Here is a 25,772-nt window from a genome sequence, read left to right as displayed (position 1 = left end):
AATTCTCTTTCCAATTAGATATTTCAGAACGGGAGTAAAAGAGGTTTAAACTGTTTGTTAAACTGTCTAGAGTCGTTATTCCTGATACTGATACATTTTTGATCCTGAACTCTGCTAGTTTGAGAAGGTTTTAAGTTGAAGATAAGTAAAAAATTACGAATATATTTCGTTAAATTCGTATTAACGTTATATCGCAACTAAGAAAGCTTGAAGTAAAATGTCATTACGTATTGCAATTACGTAAATACCATACTCCTTTTATCCAAACCAGCATTTCAAAAAATTTACCTATATTCTTTACTAATATGCCAAAATATGATGTTACGAAGACCCCTAACTTTCTCCCTTTGCCTTTTAAAGAACAAATTAACGCTGACGTGCGTTCCATCTAATAGTCGTCAAGTAGTTAGCCAGCCTACCAACCACTAGATATATACTTGAACTTCATCAAGATTTCCTATGAAACAGGAAACAAAAGAACCATCGAAGAAACGAACGGACTTTCCAAAGAACGTTGTCAACTCGTCGACACATGGAATTCGGAAATACAAATAGTCGTAGAAACGCGCGACGTGAATCGTCTTCGTCAGCTTAGATAGACGGATCGTGAGGGACGCGTCGAGGAATCGTCTGGTATGATGGGAACGCGACCGAACGTGTCCTTTGTTGACGAATGTTCGCAATTGTACGTGTTCTCTTGTCTGATGTCGTTTGCTTTTGATTTTCCGCTAGGCGAGCAGCAACTCACCGCGGTGATGACGCTGCTGTTGCTGTGGTTGTTGTTGATGGTGAAGCTGACGATGATGATGATGATGGTGATGGTGATAATTGAGTGTGGAGGACGGTGATGGACCAAGACTATCGCCACCACCTAGCTGCTGTTCATATTGTTGATGCTGCTGCTGCTGCTGCTGGTATTGACCATCGTCGTGTGTTGGTGTCAAATCCCAGAAAAGGCCGGAAATCGCGGAATCGACGCAGCTGCATGACTCGGTGGCTGTGACGTTGCATCCGGGACAGCAGTCGGTTTCCGTGGCCAAACTCATCGGTGTCTCCGGCGATTCCGCGGGTCTCATGCCAACGAACGAGCTCTCCATCCAACACAGCTTCACGCTCCCTTCGAGGAGAAGTTTCATTTCATTAGATGCGGCATGAAGAAGCCAGCGGGGCGAGCGCGGTGTGTGTTCTTTTGGGTAGCTTCTTTTACGATCGATCCGCGATTCCTTTCTGGCAAAACGACTACGGGTAACACAGCAAAACATAGTAACGGCATAGAACTCTACGGACGTAGCAATTCGTAACAATTCGTAGCAATTCGTAGTTATCTTCTGCAACCGTAACATTATGACATTGTTCGGTTTAAAAAAGAATTGTGTATTTCCGACTTATTTTATTTTTTGTATAAACTGGTTATATACTAATAACACACGAAGTTAACAGTTCGACAGTTCGAGTATTGTTCTTAAACACGACACAAATCTCCGATTAGATCGTGTTAGTCAAGCTCTAACACGGAAGTATTAATCACAACGCAAATCAAGCTGAACGGATCGGCACACACATATACGTGATCGACAAACCATGTTATGATAGTATGTAGTTAGTGTAACATCGTGGTAAGACGTGAAGGTTTTCGGGAATGTCGCTCTGAGAATTGTGGACGTCGCTGATGCTTTTCGAGGCGTGTCACGCATTGGACTTTATACACCGAGTTATACGCAACAGGATGAGTAACGTGGACGTAACACGACCAAGATATCGTGTGCATTATAAAAGTATACGAAGTAGTAACAGCTGACCACGTGCGCGATATCTTCGCACTTCGTTCCCTGTTCACGATGTTTGTTTTAATTTTGTCCTAAGGTCAGACAGAGTAGCGGCTAAGTTCGCTAGCACCGACAAGCGTATATGGAGACAGAGGGGTGTGACTTAAACTTCAGGGTGATCTATTTTTGTAGCAGGACGGCCACGTCGGTACAAAGCTGTCGAAATAGCAACCGACGGTCGGTCGCCTATGTGTATGCATACTTTCGTCGAGACTGTCGCGATTAAAGATGAGGGTAGACCGAGGGAACGGATGACACACGCGGTGGTCGTCGGATGCAAGTCGAGAAATAGCCGAGCAGACGTTTCATTCCCGCTCCCCGATTGTACCACCGTTTTTTCCTCCCTCGCCACGATTCGACCTTGCTTCACGAATTCGCGCGCTAGAAATACAATTCGGTGTCAAGGCTGTCGGTGAACACCATTACGGGAATGTTCGTGGCAATCGTCTTGCTGCTTCGTTGGTTCGCTGATGTCGATCATACGGGAGATCTTCCATTGAGAAGGATTCTTTATGTCGCATCTCCTATGTATGTACGGTATAATCTCGCGAATACCATGAAGAATAATTCCGTTGCTAAAATTGATTATGTGTTTCTCTCTCTCTCTCCCTTTCTCTCCCTTTTACACATCAGAGTCAGTGTTGTAACTACGAAGACAAAAGTAGTCGTAGGAGATGAGTGGGATGTCTTGGAATACGAGATGTGACAAAGTTCCAAGGCTAATTCTGTTTTCCTCAAAGTTGCAGGAACAAGACAGTATAGCTCGATCCTCCCTTCACCAGCATGCGAAATACAGAGATTGTACATCGAAGCCAAGAATTCCAAAACAGCATGAGTACACTTCTCGACATTACATGAGTCATTCGTATGACGTTTACCGGAAGACTAATCCTTTACTTTACTTAAATCTCAAAGGAACTGCATACTTTGAAGACGATGACCTGATATTCGCATAAAATTTATATACGTGTCATTTTCGAAATATTACTGTCACACCTCGCAAATTCGTAAAATCGTGAAACCGAAATTTTTGTTCGATTGTGATTAGTTTTCACGACTGCTCGAAAAGTCTGTGAGATACAGTGGACCGCTTGGTCGAAGAGAAATCTACGCTGTGCAACACGAGGAAAGCGTTTATATACATATATCTACAGAGTTGGAGTCATTAGAGTAAGAAAGAAGGAGGTCTTTTTTTCAACGGGACAAGAACGAGTGGATTCTCGCATGTTAACGTTAGTAGGAACACCGCGTCGCGACACCTTGAAAATCGACGATGTTGCGGGCACGTGAACCAACGCAGCATTCGCAGAATGAACGAGTCTGCACGCGTGTGAAGAGGGTACGTTACAGTTTTTAACCATCAAAGGTTTTTGAAAGCAATTTTCGTTAGTAAACACGAAACAACCAAGAGAACGAACAAAGACAGAAGAGACAGCCAAGAGAGTTGCTAGTAGTGCTTTGAACTAGCGTATCAGAGACACGTCGAATATTACATATATATATATATGTGTGTGTGTGTGAGCAGTAACAACGAGCGAAAGAGCAAAATTTATTTCACGACATTCCAATCGGGAGTTAGGTAACAATACAGTGACAAGACGTGTAAGAACAGTAACAAGAGAAACCCAGAGACAGACGAAAGAAGAGAGGCGTCTAGGTCACAGAGTAAAGATGCAGAGACAAAGAGAAGAAATTCACATCAACAGATCAGGAAAACTCAAAATTACCTTTGTCGTAGAGAGTAAAAGTAGTAATGGTGTAGTGGTGGTGGTGGTAGGATGGTTTTTTTGGCAGGGGTTGTTTAGTGCTCACCTCTGGGGCTGGTCGACCTTGCTCCGCCCCTGTCGTCCCAGTCTTCAGGTCGAGGTCGAGGCGACAGCCTGCCACCTCCACCAACCTCCTGACCGCTTTGCACGTAGTGCACAATGGCCGAGGTTACCTCCTTTATCGAGTTCCTTACCTCTAGCTGCTGATTCGTTGTCTGCTGCTGTTGTTGTTGCTGTTGTTGTTGTTGCTGCTGCCAACAAAAATTTCGCTTTTAGTACTCTATACCTTTTTCTTATGTTTCTCCATTCTCAAGTTTAATCAAAATACATCACTTAATAACCAATTAATATTGAATTATCGAATCACATTACCATCAATTAAGTAACTATGATAATAACTCAATATTTGAAGAGCTATAACAGAAGCCTCGATATCAAAAAATGTAATTCGATATTAATTATTCTATATAGAGCTGTACACGAGTTTACGCAGACAATTAATCATTGTTCAAACATTCGTTATTGATATAACAACTAGAGAATGACGCAATGTCGAGTGTTACGAACTAATAATCTGTTATTCGCGAATTATGAAGTTTCCTCGACCGAAATCTTTATATTAGCAATTATCTTTCGATACCATTATTCAATGCTGTGTTCGCTTTTCGTTATAAAACTCAACTTCATATCAACGAAATTTTCATTTCGAGTTTTTTTTAATCTCACCGAATTGTCAATGTTAGAAAATAGAGACACAAAATACCTTGTACAAAGCGTTGCTAAATATAAACAATGTCGCATAGCGATATATCTTTATCAATAAATGCAAATAGCTTGGAAAAACAAATTTAATAAAACTTTAAACGCGCACATTGTTCTAATTTCCGATAAATTTCCAAGATTATTTTCGATAGATTTTAACGTTCATGAGAAAAGATATTTTCGCGGGCAAACTATTTTTTGGTAACGAAAAGCTGATTAAAAGCTTGAAAAGTAGGACAATGTTCGCGGCATGGTTCGACCTTGGGGCGGAGGGGTTGTCTGTGATTCGGATAACGGTCAATTTGTACTCGAGTTGTAAAGGCCACGAGACGTCAGAATGTGGATATCTGCCAAAATTTCTAATTATAGAGAAATCACTGCATTTGCGCGCTGTCTGCACGAATTAAAAATAAATTGGACAAAGGAAAAGCGTGGTGGACGTAGACGGGGTAGGGATCACTCACGGTTCGAGGCTAAATATCGCGGATTTGGAAACAATTAATCGAACGAGGAAATTCGACTAATCGTCTCCGACATATTTACATCGTAAATGCAGATTTACTTTTGTTATAAATGATGAAAATATCAATGGCATGATTATTTTGGATCTGACAACAGTTTCAGAAAATGATAAATACGATAACATTAATGTCAAATATTCGTAAATAGTTACTACCATATTTTTAAAGTAGAAAAAGAATAGTTCAATCTATTACATATGTGGTAACGAAAAACGAAAAACATTTTTGGAAAATATTACCTAAATAAAATATATTTCAAATGTATCGAATAGTAATTGTAATTTTTTAAAAGTAAAGTTGAGAAGCTGCTTTGAAACGTTAAAGTTGCAATGTTAAAGAAACATGGACGACAATGGTGTAACATGAGACTTGCAAGGTTTTTTAATACGAACCTTGTTTGCTGCTTGCAACTGGGGAAGAATACCCTGAGCAAGACGCTCTGCCGGTGTTCGCGGGTTCGTTAGCCGTTCTTGAGAACGCCAGCCCAAGTACGGCTGTCGATGATTGAAAGACGACCTTGTTGAACTCGCTGGCGAACTTCCGGCACTGTTTAGCAGACTGGTACTCCATCTTGAGAATACAGGTGGCGTGGGACTTGGACTAAGAAGGGCACCTAAACAAATTTATCGCAACTTATTAACACGTAGTCGCAACATCTTGCGTAGATTTCCTTATTCTACTTTTCTGTCAAAATATGGCTGATTCTGTCAAAATTTGAGACATCTTGTATCAACGTCCCCAAACTTTCTGATCAGATTCTGTAAAATGATTCGTGTATTCGATTCTTAGAACTGAACGGTTGTCAACAAATACAAATAAATATAGACATAATTATTATGGTAATACCGCGATACGGTGTTGGCGTCTTGACTCGTTTTACAAGCGAGTTTGTTACTTGATCCGGATTTGAAATGGATTATGCTAGAAGACTTTGATCGATGGTTTTGCACGTCGAATAATACGTTGTCCGGGAACTTTTCAACGACGGAATAAAAGCTTGACAGCTGTCTTACACTGACGTTACCAACGAGCTGCTACGAAGGTATTTCAGCTCGATGTTACTGGGAGTGAAACACGTTTTGTGTATGCTCCCAGGGATAGGCGTAGCAACTTTATTCCTTTGTTCTTGGTGTCAATTAGTAGAGAGACTTTAGAAAAAACTTGAAGTAGTCGGTAAATATTACTGGGTAAAAATAATATTGCAAATTTGTTTCTTTGAATGAATGTAGTCTCTCATATCGGAAAAATAGGATCAAGAATAATGTTAGAATATGACAATTCTATTTTTAAGCTTTTAGAAACATCAAACTAATTCTGTAAAAATTAAACTCCTTTTAAGATCTAAACCTTAACTTTCACAATGAACAAGTTATACAAGAATTAAAAAAATTTATCTCAAATTATTTAGAAAGATTTATATCTTCAGGTCTGTATTTAAAACAAAAAGCTGAATAAAGAAAGAACGTGTTTTTCAAGATCAGAAGGAACAATGAAGATCAATACGAAAGATGCAATAACAATGGAAAGAAGAAGGGAAGAAGAGGAGAAGTTTAATAAAATTTATAATTTTTTAAAAAACTACAAAAGATAATCCTCCATAAATCTGTTAAAATCAAAACTGCCGAGAGCATGGTGAATCGTGGTCAGACGTCGTTTAAAAAAAGTGACTCAACGAACTTTGCCCTTTTCAGACTACCAACCGAGCATCAGATCCGCGCCAGCAGCTCACATTGGCACCAGACCTTTAAATTTGATAATCAGAGCCCTCCCTTAACAAATCGCATTCTCTCGTTAGAAACGTCCTTGAACGTTTTCCAGCCACCCTGCGAAAGAAGGGATCTGCGCTGCTATTGCAGTCAGCCAACAACGTGGCGGGATAGACCTCGACTTTGCCGTTAGCAGACGACTACCCGGCAAGGCCGAATTAATCGAGTTAACCTACCCTGCTAAATTTATTAGCCACTTCCTATTAGCAGTTACTCACCATAGCCAGAGAATATCCGCGAGACTATGTCGCTTGAGAAGCGAGAGAGATGCAGACACGAGGATAAATGAAATTGGCCGACACTCGGGGCTCTCGTTACGTGCTAATTTCGGACGTTGCACGCCTTTTCATTCGAAGAAGAGTTCGATTTGCTTGGTATCGCGAATCGTTCTCAATAGGCAGTTATTGTGTCCTCTTTCTCTTTCGCTCATAACATTTCGAAGAATCTGATATCGACTTTTGGCTACTTTCCGTTTGTATAAAACTGTTTTGAGGAGGTCGGGGAGAAGTTTTTGTCTTAGGGGCAAATAAAGTGTGAAGCGAGAAAGCAAAAAAAATTAAATTAAAGATAGGAAAGGAAATTAAGAAAAAAAGATATGTAATGATTGGTAAGCACGTATTCACGAATTCCTTTATATTAACACGAAGCATCGTAAAGAACTATATTAAAATTTGTGGCATTCAGAATATAATAAATACTACATTTAATATTCTTTGTTTTCTTTTTACAGGAAAACAAATTGTATATCTGAAGGAAGATTGTAAGAAGTTATATTTGTTATGTTTGAAGCGTTAAGAGAATCTTCTTCAGGAGATCCTTATACCGGTCAATGTTATATAATTTCAAAGCAAGAGCCATTAAACTCTCTCGCAAAAAAGAGCTTTTACGGAGTAATATCTTTAGAAGTCTGCATTCACTTCTGAATAATCGCGAATAAATATTCAAAAGATGTTGCACAAAGTTATATTGAGCTCTGTGATATATAATCTTAAAGCTTTGTGCTTTAATATTTGTTCACGGCATTTGAGGACTAGTACTCGAGTGTTTGTCCATTCATTTTTTTATAATCCTTAGAAATATCCTAAATAAAAACGAACAAACTCACGAACAGAAAGATTAATATAAAAAGATCATTAAGAGGATGCTTACCTGTAGTCGGCTGTCTATTGGAAGACGATGAAAGGGACGAGAGGGAAGTGGTTTTCGAGCCCAATGCACGCCATCCTCCGTGTTGCGACGCGTCGGAGTGCCTCTTTAACCGGAAACCATCGCGAGCCGCGGGAGAATTCTTGTACCAATCCGGGACGTTCAGTCGTTGCAGAGACCTCTGCACTCTGAGTTCGTGCTCGCTGGGCACGCGTTCGCCAACTTTCTGCAACTCGTTCTCCGGCGGCTGTAAAGTAACAATTTTTTTCATCGGTAAATTCGTGTAATTATTCCTGCTTTCTAATCTGGAGAATTTACAATTTCTTTTGATTAATAGGCAGAGGGACAATTTGAGACAATTAAAAATTTGCACTGTGTTACAAAAGTGACAGCAAAAAATTACTATAAATTTTTTTAAATATATTGCGAATTTTACTACACGTAGATATACCGTGTAAACATACCAGCTGAAAATTTACATACAACGTTGAAATTATTCGCTCTAATTTATTCAATTATTCTTAGCAAAATACCCTATTAAACATATCCCATATATTAAACGTGAGAACCTCGCGATCCTGTTTATGACTTCCATGATACGTAATTCACGTTCGAGTAACGTAATCGTTGTGTTTCGATGAGGTTTTTTTTCTCACGATTGACTATAATGAACGAAAGCAACATGTATATATAATCTGTTTCTATTACATGCTTTAATTTCTTGCCCGTTAAATATTTTGTAATTCTATTAACATATTACTGAAAAAGTACACGTTGTTTCGAAGCACAAAAATCATTTTGAATTGCGTGGAGCATTGCTCCACCTTTTACGCAATTTTGTAAATTATATTCAAGGTCTAGCAGTATTTTTTGCTACAATGCTTTATGTCGAAATTTAATAACAGGGGAATACTACAGAATATTACAGATATTACGTAAGAACTTAAAAAATGCTTTGAAATTACGTAAAGTGTAGGTGTAAATAAATTACTTACTACGAATAAATATGTAACATTTCTGCTATGAATAAAGTTGCCTACTTATATAATATTTTTATAGTACAATAATTTCCATAGAACTTTTGCTCTCTTTTGGAAGATTCTAGTATAAGCGAAGTAAATAAATGTTAAAATAAATTTCATGATGTTAGATTGAATATTAAATTCAGAATAGTCAAATATATATATATATATATATATATATATATATATATTTATATTTATATGTATATATATATATATATTTATATGTATATTTATGTGTATGTGTGTATATATATATATATATATATATACACATAATATATACATAATATACATATATACGTATATACATATATATATATACATAATATACATATATATATATATATACATAATATACATATATACATATATATATACATAATATACATATAATATATATATATTTATATGTATGTGTATTTATATATATATTTATATTTATATTTATAAATATATATATATTTAATATTAAATAAATATAGATATATGAGATATGTAATTTCTAAGCATATACAACGTTAGAAATTATACAGAATTAAAGACACAAATCGATGGCCCAACACATCATGGTCAAAGGACGCCAGGGAAGTAATCAAGGCCGACTGAAATATCCAATACGCACTCATCGGAAAGCACTACTCGGGAGAATAACCGTTTAAAAGCGTTTTCCAATGTCACGGAGCTTGCGTGCTAGGGCGGATGAGCGCGCGGAAAATGATCGATCAATTTTCCTGCTGGAAATGCGGGGGCGTAGCTTCGGTAGAATGAAGCAACCTCATAGGATACCTGCGTTGAAGGCTAAATGAAAGGTAGAATGAAATCGTCGATTGTAATTCCCGTGTGGGAAGCACATGGAAGTCAAGCGATTTTAAATAAGGTCAGATGGTTCTTTGTGGTTTATGTTTTTATATAAACCCTGGAGCGAAACTAAACAATAAAATAATTTTCTGTATGTAACTGTACGTATATATGTTGGCATGATCATTTCCTCGTAATTTTTAAAATAGTTTGTTCGCATGTAGCAACTCGAATATCTACATCTAATTAATGAACAAATATCTGATTAATACAAGATAACATCTAAATCGAACTTGTTGATCATTTGTGTCTTTTGTAGAGATACTTAAAGACTTTAGATGCTTGAAATATAGCTTCGCCCAGTTGCATGAAGCAGTCTGTATCGTATCTGTAGAGGTTAAAAGTTAACATTTCCTTCCAAAAAAAGCAAGATACATATCTAAATCGTACACACAACATAAAACTATCTCTCACTATGCTGTGATATAAATGAATGAATAAATAAATATATATATGATTTACAGTCAATAAAATTAGATACGTACAGACCTGTAATGCTGATTCTTCGATGTAATATTTTAACATTTCTTCAGTTGTTAACGTGTCAAACAAACTGACAATCTTTTCAGAATCGATCATGGTCTTTAACCTTAACTCGGCTGAAGCTCTCTCCGGTCATACGACTACGTCCGTACGATCGATATGACATGTGAACACGGTTGTATGTTAACTCGGCCATTAGCATTGCCAATGTCTCGTCGTATTTCAATGAATTCGTTCCGAGGGATTGAAAGGTGATCTTAACGCGCCCATTGTACAGATTTGAATATGGCATAGGGTGTTGCAAAAGTGAAGACCAACAAACTCTACTATTCCAAAATTTTCAATCTCCTTCTTGATTTATTCTATTATTGTGGTATATTCAATATATTTTTAATATAAGAAATATTAACTCTCATCAAATTATTATTATAATGAATATGAAACTTCCAACCAAACACTTTACTTTTACAATACTCTTCCTATTTTTCATTAACTTTAGATCCACTGTATGGTTAATTAAAAAAATCGAATATCCGTCTAACTTATTTAGGGAATAATAATATAATTTCTGTGCGAGACGATACAACGTACAGAAGAAAAAGGATATATCGATGTCAATAAGGAAAAGCGTGATAGAGACAAAGTCGAATGGAAGCAGCACGCATTCCAAGATGGCATTGTCCTGCACGCACAAGTGAAATGCATAACGACGAGCTCTGTGAATGTTGGCGTGAAATTTCCATATGGCATACAAAGACGCTAACGGGACCTAATGCCGTTGAAAAACAAAGGATAGACAGAGGAACGCGTGGCAGGCCTACGCACGTCGTGTACTCCTTTGGTTATATTAACGTTCCAACAACGGTTTACCATATGCGTGCTCATGAGAACGGAGAGCTTGCTCGAATGGCAAAAAGTTATTTTCAGCCTGCAACTTCGTCGAACAAACTAACTGGCTGAGACTCTTTCCAGTGACGATCAACTAGGTCGTTTTTACACCATCTTTATATTTTTACAACCCAATCGTTTCGTATTAAATTCATACTGTTAAATTCGAAAAATTTTGTTTGAAAATCTTTTAAAAAGGGTAAACATTTCCCGTCTCTTCGACGCAAGCGAAACTTCTCCGTAATTAAAGGGTTAATACAACGTGTTTTATATAGATGAAAATACTAAATTAAAGACGAGGATCGTAACAATTACCAATTCAAATAAGACAGAAAATTTGAAAATTCCACGTAAAGATGAGAGAGCGGAGCATCGTTCAAAAAAGGTCAAGGCAAGATGGAAGAGAACGGAAACCAGTATATACAGATAGAAGGGGGTTCTTTCGGCCAATGTATACCTAGCTCTTAAGGGTGACCGCGACGCCCGATGAGATCGGTTTCAACAATTAACGGTCGACAGTAGCTCAATTGCGAATGAATACCGATTATAAACCATAGTGGATATTGACGTCCATTTGCAATCGTGATCATTGCGGATGCCCAGCATGAACGCGATGAAAAACTGCATACGATCACCATATATAACGAGGGCTATATTAAGAAAGATAGAAAGAATATATCACACCCACCTAATATTTTACAACGAAAGCCAGCGCGTTAGTTAAAGTTCTTGCACGCGATAGGACGAGACGGTAGTTGGAAACGCTTCAAAGGGAAATTTAATGCGCATGTACTTATATAGATAGGTATATGTGCCTACGTGTCAACGCGACTACATATCCGGACGCATTAATTCTGTTACGTTTTCTGGGTCACTTTTGGTCCAATCTCGTTTCTCCATCGTTTGAATAAATTTCGTAAGTTTGAGAAGAATACGAAAAAATTTGTAATTTGAACGTACATATAATAAAACGTACGTAATCTCTTGTTCAAAAATGCTAAAATTTGTCTTCAAACATTAAAGGGCTTTTGTTTGCTAAACTGAGAGCGACATTTACTTATTAGTAAAGTAAACGAGCGATTTCGAGGCACGATGAAATGTCACAGTTTCTCGGTAATGCATCGTTCCTCGAAGCTGACGGAATGCTATTGGCAAGAAACGCGGGACACCCGCATTTCCGCGTCTGCGAGCAACGAGCAGCAGTGGTCAGTAAGGCTGAACCACGCTTTCCAAGTGCAACAGTAAGCGTTACGTAATACGCGTTGGCTCGTTTCGAATGTCAGAATATCGGGGGCTGACACGGTGACAGACAGTAATTTCAATTACTTTACGACGTACTTTGCGCTGCGCGTCTACGTCGTGTCTTTTTCTATTCTTACGCTCCTCGGTTGGCATCCGTGTCGGCAATTGACGCAAATTAGGGGAAAGCCACGTTAAAGACAGACGCTACATCCGCCATTAGAGCGGCCAAAGACCTCGCTGATGGCTTCTACGCCGCGGTAAGTAAGTACATGTGCATCCGCGATGCTCCGCGACGCCTGTCTTGCATTTGCGCCGCTTTGCCATCTTCTCAGGGACCATAATGTGCCGGATATGTACTGCGTCTCGAGGATGCTGCTCGCCATTGTGCTCTAAATTTGCTTCACCATCCGATCGAGGCGAATCGATTGGACGCTGATATTATCGAAGCCTTTAAAGTCGGTTTTCAAGCGTGTTTGCGAAGATGCTGGCCACATACGCGACTGCTCACAAGTATCCGGATAGTTTGGTTAATTTTTTTTGGTAACGATACGTGAATGTTACTAAAATATACAAAGTGCCTCATAGTTTGATCACCTAAACTTTGTCAATATATTCTATGGGTATAGTGGAGCAAAAAATATTATAGAGCGCACCGGTATCGATATTGTTATTGGGTTGATAGCATCAATTAAGGGCTAATGTCGCTCAGAGGTTGCGATAACTTTGTTCAAAGTCGATGCGACTAATTTTACGGTCCATTAATGCGAAAGTCTTTCCCGTTCGAGGCACGATGTAGCAATAAAGCAAGTTCGAAGCAACACGTCAAAGGGGACGAAGCGGTTCATTTTGCGAAGCGAAATCATTTCTTAGAAGCAAAGTGGATGGTAACGAGTAAACAGCCTAATGAAGTTACAGCTCGCACCGGTGCGGCGAAAGTTCAACGAACGCTTCTTTCTCCGCTTAAACTTTTTGCGTTTACTCGCGTCTTATTCGGGCTTGAGAAGAAAGAATATAGTTCGTCGGATAGATGAACGATTAAGCTTCGATTAGGAATTTTATACCTATACATCACCGAAGAGAACTTTTTACGTGTGTACAAAAGTGCGTGTAAACGTGTCGTCTTCATAATTTTGTTTAATTCCATAAGAAGAAGCTTCATGCTTTGGTCTGTACAAGCACAGTCGGAGAAAGAGAGAAATAGATGTTAGATTTTCAGACTGATAGAAACTAAGGAAAAAATTGTTTCTCCTTGTGTTTGAATCCAAGAAATTAATTGCGTGAGTCATTTGGTAGAATCACTCAAGTACCGTATTTACTTTGTAATGATGTAAGAAACTCTATACGCATATTTTGTCGATTCTGATGCAAGTCACACGCAGCCTTATTTTCCCGCATATTTCACTCGCATGAACCACACAAACATAGCTTAGTAATTATGGTAAATATCAGCTTTCTATTTGCAAATACCTATGGTGATTGATCGCTGCGCAATATGCTTCAATGGATACCATATGAGGTCGCAGAAGTGTCGGCAGGAAAAAATTTAATATAGCCAGGGATGTATCGAAGGCGTATCGATCGTGCGACCAACTAACGCACGCAGCAACTTTACGACCAAGTAATTTCTACGTGAGTAACATTCATTTCGAAATGCTCGAGGTTGAATCCTATAATATATATTGAGTTCAATGTAGAATTACACTGAATGACGGAAGTGTAAATATTTAAAGTGAAAATTAGATAGCAAAAATACAAAGAAATAGTTGAAGTATGTAGTCTGAGAAAGTACACATTTTATGACTATACGTCTGTAGTTAAAATTGTTAACTAAAATATCAGTTCTCAAAAGTAGCAGATGCTTCGTCCGTATCGTAAATTATTAAATAATTTAAAAAATAAAAAAAATAATTTAAAAAAATAATTAAATAATCATTAATAAAAGTCAAAGGGGAATGAAAAAATCCGTAAATTCCACCGTAATGGGGGATCAATGGTGGTGTTACGCACCCCTAGTGTATGCGACACTGCACGTGGCAACGCTAGCTGTAGTTGTAGTTGCACGTGGGCTGAAAGCCCAAGAGCGCCCACACATTACGGATTCTCATTCGGCCTTCGAGGAGCATACCTACGTGGTATTCACACTTGCCACTTTCACGTGTACGTCCTGCCCACTATACCTAGCTCCTGTCACTTTATTGCTAGCATTGTACTCGGCAAGTTACAAAAAGTAATTTCGCAAAAATAGGCGGAGGAAAACGTTGTTGATAGCTTGAAAAATAAGCATAGAAACCATCTGATCCTTGAGCAGCGATTATGATAAAACAAACAAGTTTGGAAATTATGGACGTAACTCGATAAAATTAAAACACCCACCCAAATCATTCTTCTTCGTTTCAATTTGGAATATCTCGAATTGTCTCAATCAATCGAAACGGCACGTAATCGATATTTTCCTTAAAATCCTTGAGTAAAATTTAAGGAATATATAAACTTGGTAGCAATTTCGTTATACACAATTTGTTCGAATCTTAAAGATCTTCCGACAACTCGATCAAAGTTGTACAAAATAATCTTCCTTTGTGACTTTCTCAATCATGCTTTCTCATGACTTCCAGTATGTATTTCTAACTTGCTTAGAAGATCTGCGCCAAGAACACCTCGTTAACTTCGAAATTTCATCCGTTTTTCGAACAATTCCACGGCATGATAACGATGCACGCTAGCTGTACGTTGAAAGCTATTCAAAAGGAGCGCGTCCCTTTGTCGAAGTCGCTCTCCTCGCGAGTCGTTTCGTCCACCGACTGCTTTCTGTATCCGATAGATTCGACCCAGTTCTCGTCCCATATTCTGGGGCTGAGCTGAGTCTTCTTCATTGAAGGGTTACGAGGTCAATTATTTAATCGGAATTATCTCCCCAAGAATAGAATATCGCAAATGTGAAATATACAAAACTGAATGTTCGATGTCTGAAACGCAATGAAAATGTAATATCCTAAGTAAGGCTAAAGGCACATAACCGTGATCTAAACCGTCGAACCTTTCTCTGGGTTCCTTTCACCTGACAGGTGCAGCCGCGTGTAATGGCTGATGTGTGCACGCAAGTGCAGGTGCAGAGATACGAGTCGATTCGTAGCGAGGTACGGAAAAGGCGGCATGATTTCGTTGTGGCTTACGCGAGACGAGATAAATGGCTGTTGGCTCGACGCAGCAGTGTTTCGCAAACGAAACCGGAAATGTTGGCCCGCCTTCCGACCGATGAGCAGTTCTGCAACATCGTCGAAGGACGAGCATACGTATTCATAGAATTGCCAGAACTTTCATGCTAGACAGTCGGAAGCTGCTTGTCCGAGCTGGCTCGTTATCGTTTCTTTTTTAGGCATCCGAGATACGAAAAGTATGCCGATTTGAGATAAATAGTCGAAGCTGACAAGAAAATTATCTATAAGTAAAGAATGATTTAGTCATTGGTGAAAAATCTGGTAGAGGTAATAAAAAATACATTATCGTAAAAAAAAGTACTCGTACAGTGGAGAATTGCTAGATTGATCGAGGATATCTATATTTATATAAGCTATTACAAAGAAATGATCTAAGATAGGTGGTTCTCAACCAGTTGTCAACCAGTATATAGCATGTGAGAGGTAGTTGAATGGTACGTAGATAATTTGTGCAATATACACAACACGTAAACTACACTAACAATGGAGCGTTTTCAATTACTGAAATATGTATTTATGATAAGACAAGGACATCGTTACAACGTTATAACGATGCAACTGCGCAGTTGTGCAAACAAAGCAACTTTTTCTCCTTTAATTAGCCAATACAACATTCGAGCTTCGCAACACACTTTAGAAATGAATTATTGAATTTATAGAAGTAAGCACATTGCGATCTATAACAGGTTGATACACGTAATTAGAAATGTTGAAACGAATCTGACAGAAGAAATCTAGAATCATAAAGTGTCCAAGCAGAAGTCCAACGTTAGCAGGTGTTTTTGTGGGAGCCTTCGGCATTCCTAACTAGTCTGAAGTTTAATGATCTCTGTTTCGCAAGAGCGAAAGACCTACGCACGATTTGTAAGGAACATACAGAATTACTATATGAATCAAATGTATTTATCAAAGGTTTAAACACAGAACTTTGCAAAAAGTTCGTTAACAAGGACAATATGATATACGACAAGAGTGACTCCGACAAATTCTATAAAATTTATTGTTACTTGTTAGAGAGAAGAATAAATCACAGACACAAAGAGAAAGACATCGATAGATTAAGAATAAAACATATCAAAAAATTAGTTTTTGTGCTAATTTATCTCCAACTTAAAATTATGTCGTTCTCACAAAATGCGATGTTATCTTCATTATCATCATTGACGATGTATTTTCCACGTGATACAAGATAGAACTCTTTGAATTCTATTTTGAACAACCTCGTCCTATTCATCGATCAATATCTCTCGCTAAAGTCTGCCTAAAACACCGACGACGACCTTTTTTTCGCTCAAAGAAATTCATGTCAGTCGCGGCAACGTACATACAAACGTACGAAAGAGCGTTTCTAACGAGCGGAGCCACTCGTGGTCGAGCACGAAACAACCGACACTTTACTTGTGCTTTGCACGAAAATCAAGCCGGAGACCGGAGATTAACGGCACGCGTAACGCGAATACTTCCGCGCCGACATCATCGTCCATGAACGCGTCATTCAAATAAGCTGCCTGTCACGTTTCGACTTGATAAACGTCAACTTTATTCCATTCAAAGCTTAATCTTGAGGTTCGGTGAGAAATGCTCGCGCTCACACTGTCTGCATTCAGTTAGTTCACGTATTTGCCACGTGATAATCACAGGACGATCACCTTTAAGCTCGTGCAATGTGTCCTTTCTTTCATGATTTATTTAAATATTAAATATTCTAGTTTTAAACGTAAGTATAGAATTAACAATCTAATGGACGATATTACAAACGTATTTAAATCACTCCGTTAAAAAGAAACTGCAGTTGTACTGTCTCGTAAATGCACCTACACAGCTAGCTATAGTACAGTAGAATTTGTGAAACAACGTGACAAAGCTATGACCTGGTTCTTAAGAATAAGAATAAGACATTAATTATTCTTAAAAATAAATATAGATATTAATTAATAAGATATTAATTATTCTTAAAAATAAATATATAAAATAAATAATATAAATAATAGGTATCTAAAAAAGAGTAGGTAATCGTCACGTAAGTAGGTAGAATGATATTTGTTGTTTGTTCGAGTCATAAAATGTTAAACCTAACATCGTATCTGTTTTTATCCAAAAGTTAATTCTTCTATAGCTGCATAACTATATCACGGCGTACAGGAACCAGAACACATACTTGTGTATGTATACATAAGTGTAAGTCCAACACCGAGTTATCCCGACTCGACTGCCAGTGTTCGCCGATCAATACGGCATGCCTGAAGAACAAAGAGATCAGAAAGGAGGAAAAGAGAAAAAGAGATAGTACAGTATTGTTAAACCAGTGGATACCAGCATTAGGATATGGCACTTGAAATCGTCGATTTCAAACTCTCTCCTATGCCAACCATTACGCCGCCAACCAACATACAAAAAATATTCTTCGCTTTCGAATGAACCAGCTGCCTCTTGTAAATCGACCGTTTACCCCTTTGAATTCGATAAGATCAGCAAGCTGCTGGGAATACCCTTTTCTCAGCAACGAAAGTCAATTTTGTTAATATCCCGGGATGAGTTCACTGAAATTCCACGGAGAGGACTATGAAGCGATTGATCACGAGTCGAGAGAGGAAGAAAGTGAAAAATGACAGGCGTTTATTTACGAATTTCAACTCTAAGTATTTTCTTTCCTTGTATCCATATTGCATACTATTATAACAGAAAGTTGGGAAAGTTTCTGTCTAAAGTTTGGTTACCTAAATACGGCACAATTGAATTAATATTACCACTACAATTTTACAAGTCATAGGTTATAAGTAGGCTACGAATGTTTATGCAAATGTATGTTTTTCTAAAGAGATGGAATGTAAGCAAGACGAATGTCTACATAAGTAATTTCCAAGAGTTATTAAAGCATCGCGTTTTTGCATCTGCATAGTTTAAAAGTTATTTGCACACGAAAATTCACTCGCGTTTATAGTCTTCTAATTAAAAAGGCTTGGATGGAAGTGATTCCACTTGCCATTACGCGTAATTTTTAGTTTTAAAACTCTCTAAAAGCATCCACTCGTATTTCTTTCTATTTCTTCAAACTTTTAGCATAATTACAATGAAAAAGCACGCGAGTGTAACAGTTTTCCACGCAATTTCCCACAAAAGATTAAAATTTAAAAAAAGGACCGCCTCAGAATTCTTTGTATCGTATCTGTATCATATCATATCATATATTCGAAGATGCAATTTTAAGTTCTTTTTTTATTATATTGACAATCTTTCTCTTTTCCCGGTTGAAAGCTCCCCAGGACATCCGTTTCGTGTGATAATGTTTAAATCTAATCGTTTAATCACGCCTCTTAAAGTTCGACTTCTCTTAATAATTTTTCCCTTTCTCAAATAAAATTTTCCTTGCTCGTATAAATTTAATACAATCTTTATTTCAGCAATTTCTGTTTCTTTTTTAAAAGAACTAACTCTAAAAGATGACGATCAGTTTGAATAGAGAAACTTCCCGCGACATAACAAACGCGCTAAAATTGGAAACATTTAGGTAGAATACACGTAATAACAAAATTTTCAAATCTCAATGCTTTTGTTCCTACAAAAATGAATTTTTATGTGTATTTTACCCTTTTTTTTTATTATTATGGATATTTTTCAAATTCACGATTCATGGTATACTTAAACTTTAGAATCGATGGTTATATTTTACAAAAAAACCAAATAGAGAATCACAGTCTCTACGAATTTACAAAGAATTTTCTAAGAAAATCCCAGCTCTGCTAATACTTTTGTTTGGTACTGTACATGTATACGATTCGACAACCAGTAATTTAAGAGAATCGAGTTAATATACTAAAATGGAGTTGTAAGTGTACGAACAACATCTTTTTATCAACTGAATAATATTACAAAAAAACCTCCGTAATATTTGGTTCCATCAAACGAGACCTTAAATCACCGGAAAGGACTTACGAAACGTCCCATTTTTCCGTGGATGGAACGAGATCGCCTCACCCTAAGCGACATCAGCTGCTTCCTATTCCTCTGCCTCTATTCTTCCCAAGAGTCAGAGCGAACAGTAAACGCGTAGGGTTATCGACCCGTAGCCTCGGAGGTCGAATTCCTGGCTTTTCTTCCTCTTTCCACAGAGATCACGCTACCAACGAGTCCCTCCCGTGTCACGTTGTCCCTACTTCCGGCAGAAACAAAAATGGCCGCCGCAGATGCTCAAAGCGTCGTGAAAACGTTCGGTTGTTTGGTTCGATCGGAGGGCGGAAAAACTTACGTAATCGTTTCGACAAGAACGTAGGTAAGCGAGAAACGAGGGGAACAAAAAGGAAAAGGGGTAACAAACGAGCAGCAAGCGACGTTGGAAAAGGCGACCAAAAAAGGGAAAGAAGAGAAGCTGGCAGCGGGCCAAAGTCTAGAGGGCGCCATCGAAGCGACCTCCCAGAAAGAAGGAGAAGAAATATAGAGCAGAAATTAATGTTCCCTGAATCTGGATCCCTGCTTGGTGCGGATAAAGGGATAAAAACGGAAAGAAGAATTTTCAGGCTAGTAGGTAAGTATTTTCGTATATCAACGTTGTTGCTACTGAAAATACGTAAAGTAACGAAAGTACGTTTCTTCTAGTGTTTATTCATGAGCGTGTATCGCTCATTACTCGCGCGCTGCGAAAACGAAGCAATCGGGCGTTATGCAACTGCAGCGGAGCTTCGTTTATCGGAACGAAATTATAGTTGCAGTAAGTGTCGGATTAACTGAATGTCTGCAGATTAAATCCACTTATACCAGATAGAAACAACGTAAGGTTTAAATCAAAATATTTTTTTATAGAGTAAGGTATTGAGTGGCGACACCTATTGATGTGACCGCACCCAAAAGATCGTACGTATTACGTGTCTAGAAAAAAATCTTCGTAAGATGCAAAATCTTAGAGCATCGAAATACCAATCGTCCGCAAACCTTGATTAACGATAGGAATCTAAAAAATATAGATCAGTTCAAGTGTTATTTCGATGAATCTCCGAACCATCTTCTTCTTAATATCTTGCACAGATATATTCAAAAGATAGGATTCTCGAAACGAAAAATCGAGGGCACAAGTTCGTTCAACGCAATTACAGGCATCGCTTAAAATACACGGACCACCGAAGTGGCTCGATCCACGTTAGTGTGAAGCCTTATGCAAGGATGATAATTTCTTCTCGCTCTGTTTATAGCGTTCACCGAACATCGATCGATCGAGAACTGCGTGATGAACTAGAAACTTTTTCTCTTCGATTCAATTACCTTTGAACAACATTTTCCATTTTTCATCAAACGCGATATCTTTCTTTGTCTCTTGTTTCGTCTCGTGCCTATTCTTTCCCATCGTGCAGAACTATGACTGAAAAAGAACGAAAAATGGGGGAGTACGAGTAGAGAAAAGCACGATTGTACGCGCATCAAAGAGCGTTGTTGGAACGCGGCAGGCTCTGTTCAAGGGAAAGTTGTAAAAAGTCCAGAAGAGTAGGCTGCTATCATTACGCGAGATTCGCTAACGCGTTCAAAGAGAACGGCGCGATAATCGAACGAGTAAATTGAAATATAAGTTAGACTAATTAGAAGAAACAGTGTACGTGGTGGAAAAATAGGCGTTAAAGGCAGTTAGGACATTCGCGATTTGTTCGCGCAAACACGAGCGAGAAAAACGCGTCGGATTTCGAGAGGAAGAGTGCGAATCGTGACAAGTGAAAGTAAATGAGGTAGAGTGTAGAGTAAATGAGACTCCACACCGAGAGATGAATTCGAAAGCGTTTTCTTCAGTCACTGTCGTCAGCGTAGTTGTCGTCTGCAACGAGTATACGTTTGCTTCTGGTAACTGGATTTTGTTGAAGCGGGGTTACGTAGTTAGTGTCTGCGAATGACGTTTGGTTATTGAAAGACTTTTTCCTTTTCGACAACATAATACGTCTAGAAAAAAATCAGAAACAGCAAATATTAGATCTATCGAAAAATAAAAAGACGATGCAATTCGCATCGCTGTATTGCAGTCTACAATACACTATCGCATTAAATACGCGATGTTTGCCCTAAATATCATGTGCGATTAAAATTAATTGCAGAACAAAATTCAATTTATATGCCGCTATATTTCTGCCACGCGTAACAAACGAGAAGATAAGAAGAACTTTGAAAGTCATGTCGTGCGAGATATACAAAAAGAGTTTCAAAGGCTGATAATTCTCTCCGTTTGTCTAATCGTCAAGGAGCTTCGTGAATCGAATGATCGAAGAGGATCGCTTCGATTATAATCTTAGCGTAACCCTATAATTATCGACCCTTATTAAAAATGTAGCTTTCATTTCCACTTTGTCCAATAACTCGAAAGTTTATTAATTCTCGCGAATATTAAAAAAATTCAAACTAAAAGAGCAGATTCTAGAAAAACTACAAGAGTTGAGCTGATTCCTTGTAACCGCAATTTCTTCAATTGTGTTGAAAATGTCGAACGAAATGTAGGATATCTATAGGCGTATTAGCAAAATAGAGAATCGAATGACCGCCGATCGGTCTTATTAAATAGAGCCGATTTTAACGATGTCATCAAAATGAGCGCGACGAGAAAGTGCCGAGGTCGTCGCGGAGTAATTATATCGGGGGTTGTCCTCATAGTTGCTAGATCGATGCACCTATCTTTTTACGAGTAACAGTAATAGAATCCGCTGCCTGACTGACGACGAAGCAGCGGAGCGAACAAGACGTCGTCAACTGGTTCAAATGTCGTTACTGCCTCTACCCATCAACTTTGGTCATCACCGAAGGCGTTCTTAAGCTTTTCAACTACGAGTTTAAAGTTTTAAAGCTCTGTTCACACCATGTCTGACTCGTCGTTCGTGTGATACTTATTCAACGATGCGTGTATCACTTTGTTCTATCATCCTTTGCAAATGGATCAAGTAATTTGCAATTTTATTCTATCTTTTCTTCTTTTATAAGGAAATTCGTTAAAATAATTTATCCGCAATAGAGAATTTCTATTTCCTATTACATCGGACAAGATGATTTGTCAACCCATGATAAAGGTAACTATCGCCGATTTGACGAAGACCACGTTGTACGTTCTTAATCTAAATTGCCAGCTTCGTTCACAGTCGACTTGATTAGGATCAACAGCAGAGCAAACTGTCCAGAGCAGTTCACGAATGGATCTAGGTGGACGTATTGCGCAATAATGCTCGTTTGCGCGATGCATTTTACTGCGATCAAACTGATATTTTAAGTTATGGAAAATGCACAGAAAAGTAGCATTTGGCTTACTTTAGAATAGCGTTTGTTAGCCAGTTACAAATTTGTTTATGGGTTGTTTGAATAATCTTCCGATTTACGCGACTTAGTCGAATACGCACGATGTCGAAATAACGTCTAAATATCTATCTTGTTTTGAATTAATTAGTTGCAAGACTTGAATTTGAACATTAACTTTAACTGGTCAACCGAAGAATTAATTAACAAAGATTATTGAGATTATCAGAGTGGGCAAAGTAACTAATTCATATTTTTCATAAAAATTAATAAGTATACACATAGTTGCATTTTTGGAGATTTAGGTGATTGTTTGTAATACCTATCACTTTGATTTCTTTGCTACTAGTTCAATATTTTAATTGTTGGTAGCTCTGATGTTAAAAAGCATATGACGCTTTACCAAATTGCAGTAATATTCCTTCTTTAAACACCCTGTACGACTTCATATCGCGTATTGAACAATTGTTGCTAGTTTGTTTCGTACTGCGAAAAGGTTACTTCGATACAAATTCTAAAAGATTTATCTCGCGAATCTGTTCGCGCGAACAACGGCAAAGGTACATACAGAATAGGACAAGCTATATGTCCGTAATGCTGATGTATGCCCGATACGTTGGTTGAAAGTCGCAGGTAAACGTCGAGATCGTGAAAGTTTCGCTCCGTTTCTTTGGCCAGTCGATAAGGCAAAATGGAGTTTTTATTATCGTTCGATATCAATGTAAAATTTCAGTTGGAGTGTAAACTGCAACGCGCATGTAAAATGCAAATGTTATGTATCTCGCGATTATCTGACCATGCCAGCTTTATACCACGCTTTAACAAATTTAAAAGTTTGCACGTATTGTCAGTAAATTATACACGAGTTGGGACTTGCACACATCGCTGACCTTGTTGCATTGGATATCGTTTGCCTACAAGATATCGGTCAAAGTATCATCGTCCTATGAAAATGGAAGATATACGTATTGTGAGATTCATAGTATGAAGTAAGTACAGTATAGTGTTGGACAAAATTATAAATTTCGTATGTTTCTGACTTTTTCACTTTCCTCATTTCTTAAAAGTGGTCGTCATCAAAATTAGCATTTGTCGTGAACAAAAGAAATAATATCGTTTGATAATTCGTAGAGATGAACCCAGTTCTAAGAACAAGATCTTCCTTTATTATATGCATAACGAGTGTATAAACGAAATGCTTTATATCAGTTGCTTTGTATCGTTGCTTTGTTCGACCAGTCTGATAAACCCTTTGATGCAGCCTTGTAAAGAGCAATTAAACTGCATTAACTCTCCCTGGCGAGATATTACTTCTTTGTAATCAATTTCACGACCACGAACCTTCAGCTATCTTCGTGTTACTTCTTTATCACATATACTTCTTTTCCCAGTATCTAACACTTTACAAAATTAGCAGCTGTCGAATTGTGGAATCAGCCCTTAGCGGTTTCACACTCATCTTCTGATCTAACTGATTCCGTCGATTAAAATCGCTCGTGCAATAGCATAAAATTCAATTTCCATCGTAGCGGCCACAAAGAAATAAATTGCTTTCCCTTGCTGGCTGCATCTTTCGGATTCAAGCGTTCGAATGTGTCAATGCGCTGATAGCAAATGGTCAAAAATAGATTTAGACAGACATTGTAAACAAGTGCATGATAAAACCCTACAAAATAATTTGTTAAGTCTATAAAATAGCTGAAATTCTTCTCTTCCTTGACGACCCTTGTCTGTATCTCCTATCTACAGCGCCACATTATTTCAACCATAAATAAAATTTTATATATTTTTATATATCACGTACAGCCTATGCACTGCCGCACCTTTAATTTTTAATTACATACTTACGAATCAAGCCAATATTCACTGAATTGTTCGATCGAACGAAAAGTTCATTCGACCGGCTAAACCGCTTTTCGTTATCGCTGAACGATCGTTTCTTCGATATCGAATGCCAGATATTACGAATGATTAAAACATGGATAAATAGTTATATTTCACGACATTTTTTCCAATTCTGTAGAGTTTAAAATACAAACTAATGCAAGTTGATATGATGTAACTGCAAGAACACAATAACTGCGAAGAGAAAACAGAACCATTCGAAAATTTAGATCTGAGTATCGTAATAATTTATTAAATTTTAGTACCTCGTTGTCAATATTCTTATAAAATTAATAATTAAATCTTAATGAAGCAGAAAAAGAGACCAATTCAATAGATCAAGTTCTTTAAGAAACATTTGAATTTTTAAGACAATCGAGCCAACGTTTTTAAATTCCATAGACAAGTATACAATTATTATTCATAAATATCGCTAAGGATTCAAAACGTTTCACTTCTAAAGTTAAAATCCATTCAATTTCAAAGTCATATGTTACTGGACTATAGGATGAACGTTTCTCACAGATATCGAGAATCGTATTGTATCGCTTGTTTTGAACTGTAGGCTTGATACAGAAATCGGTGGCGCTTCAGACCACTTAATCGAAGAAATGTCAAAGGTGAAGCCCGCACTTTACACTACACTGCAAAAGTGTACCACTCTAAAATACGTTCAAACTTACAATAGCGTTACAATATTCCAACCAATCTCAAAGTAAGCACAGAGCATCAAAAACCATCGATACGCTTCGAAAGGAATATGAGAGAGAAAATCTAATATATCTAATATCCGACTAAGGATGCGTTTGCATAATCTACTGGAACGAAATTACTGGAAGACACTTTATACGCTTTAAATTTCGATTTTCTAGCTTTATATTTTCAAAATGCCTTCAAAGCAAATTTTCTAAAACATTCGAAGCTAATAGGAAATTCGACCAAACGAAATTAAGAACACGCCTAGCTCTGTGGGATAATACGTTGGCATAATCAAATTAAAAGGCATAATCGTGTAGTACTAACTAATTTCCCCCAGTAGGTGTTCACTTAATGCTAATTAACATCACGAGAGAATCAACTAGCGGATTTAATAACCGCCGGATCGAAGTGAGTATAATAGTTAGAAACAGGCGCAAAGA

General features: G+C 37.8%; 1 protein-coding gene across 12 annotated transcripts in view; it reads right to left on the bottom strand.

Annotated features, from left to right (window-relative positions):
• LOC132905501 (uncharacterized) overlaps positions 1 to 25,772 on the bottom strand; it is a 75,058-nt gene that overhangs the window by 16,116 nt on the left and 33,170 nt on the right. For 8 of the 12 annotated variants that reach the window (XR_009657808.1, XR_009657809.1, XM_060956838.1 and 5 more), the window contains 4 exons: positions 7,791 to 8,034; positions 5,268 to 5,488; positions 3,639 to 3,843; positions 749 to 1,117 (listed from right to left, as the gene is read on the bottom strand). Coding sequence is in view for 10 of the 12 variants with exons in the window: in XM_060956838.1 (XP_060812821.1) it covers positions 749 to 1,117; positions 3,639 to 3,843; positions 5,268 to 5,488; positions 7,791 to 8,034 (1,039 nt within the window). In the remaining 2 variants the exon portion in view is untranslated. The remainder of the gene's footprint in view (positions 1 to 748; positions 1,118 to 3,638; positions 3,844 to 5,267; positions 5,489 to 7,790; positions 8,035 to 25,772) is intronic. The other 4 variants (XM_060956841.1, XM_060956843.1, XM_060956839.1 and 1 more) reach the window with 3 other exon arrangements.

Source organism: Bombus pascuorum, chromosome 3 (assembly GCF_905332965.1).
Source record: "Bombus pascuorum chromosome 3, iyBomPasc1.1, whole genome shotgun sequence".
In the NCBI taxonomy this organism is placed as follows: Eukaryota; Metazoa; Arthropoda; class Insecta; order Hymenoptera; family Apidae; genus Bombus; species Bombus pascuorum.
This window is presented reverse-complemented; position numbering and strand designations above follow the sequence as displayed.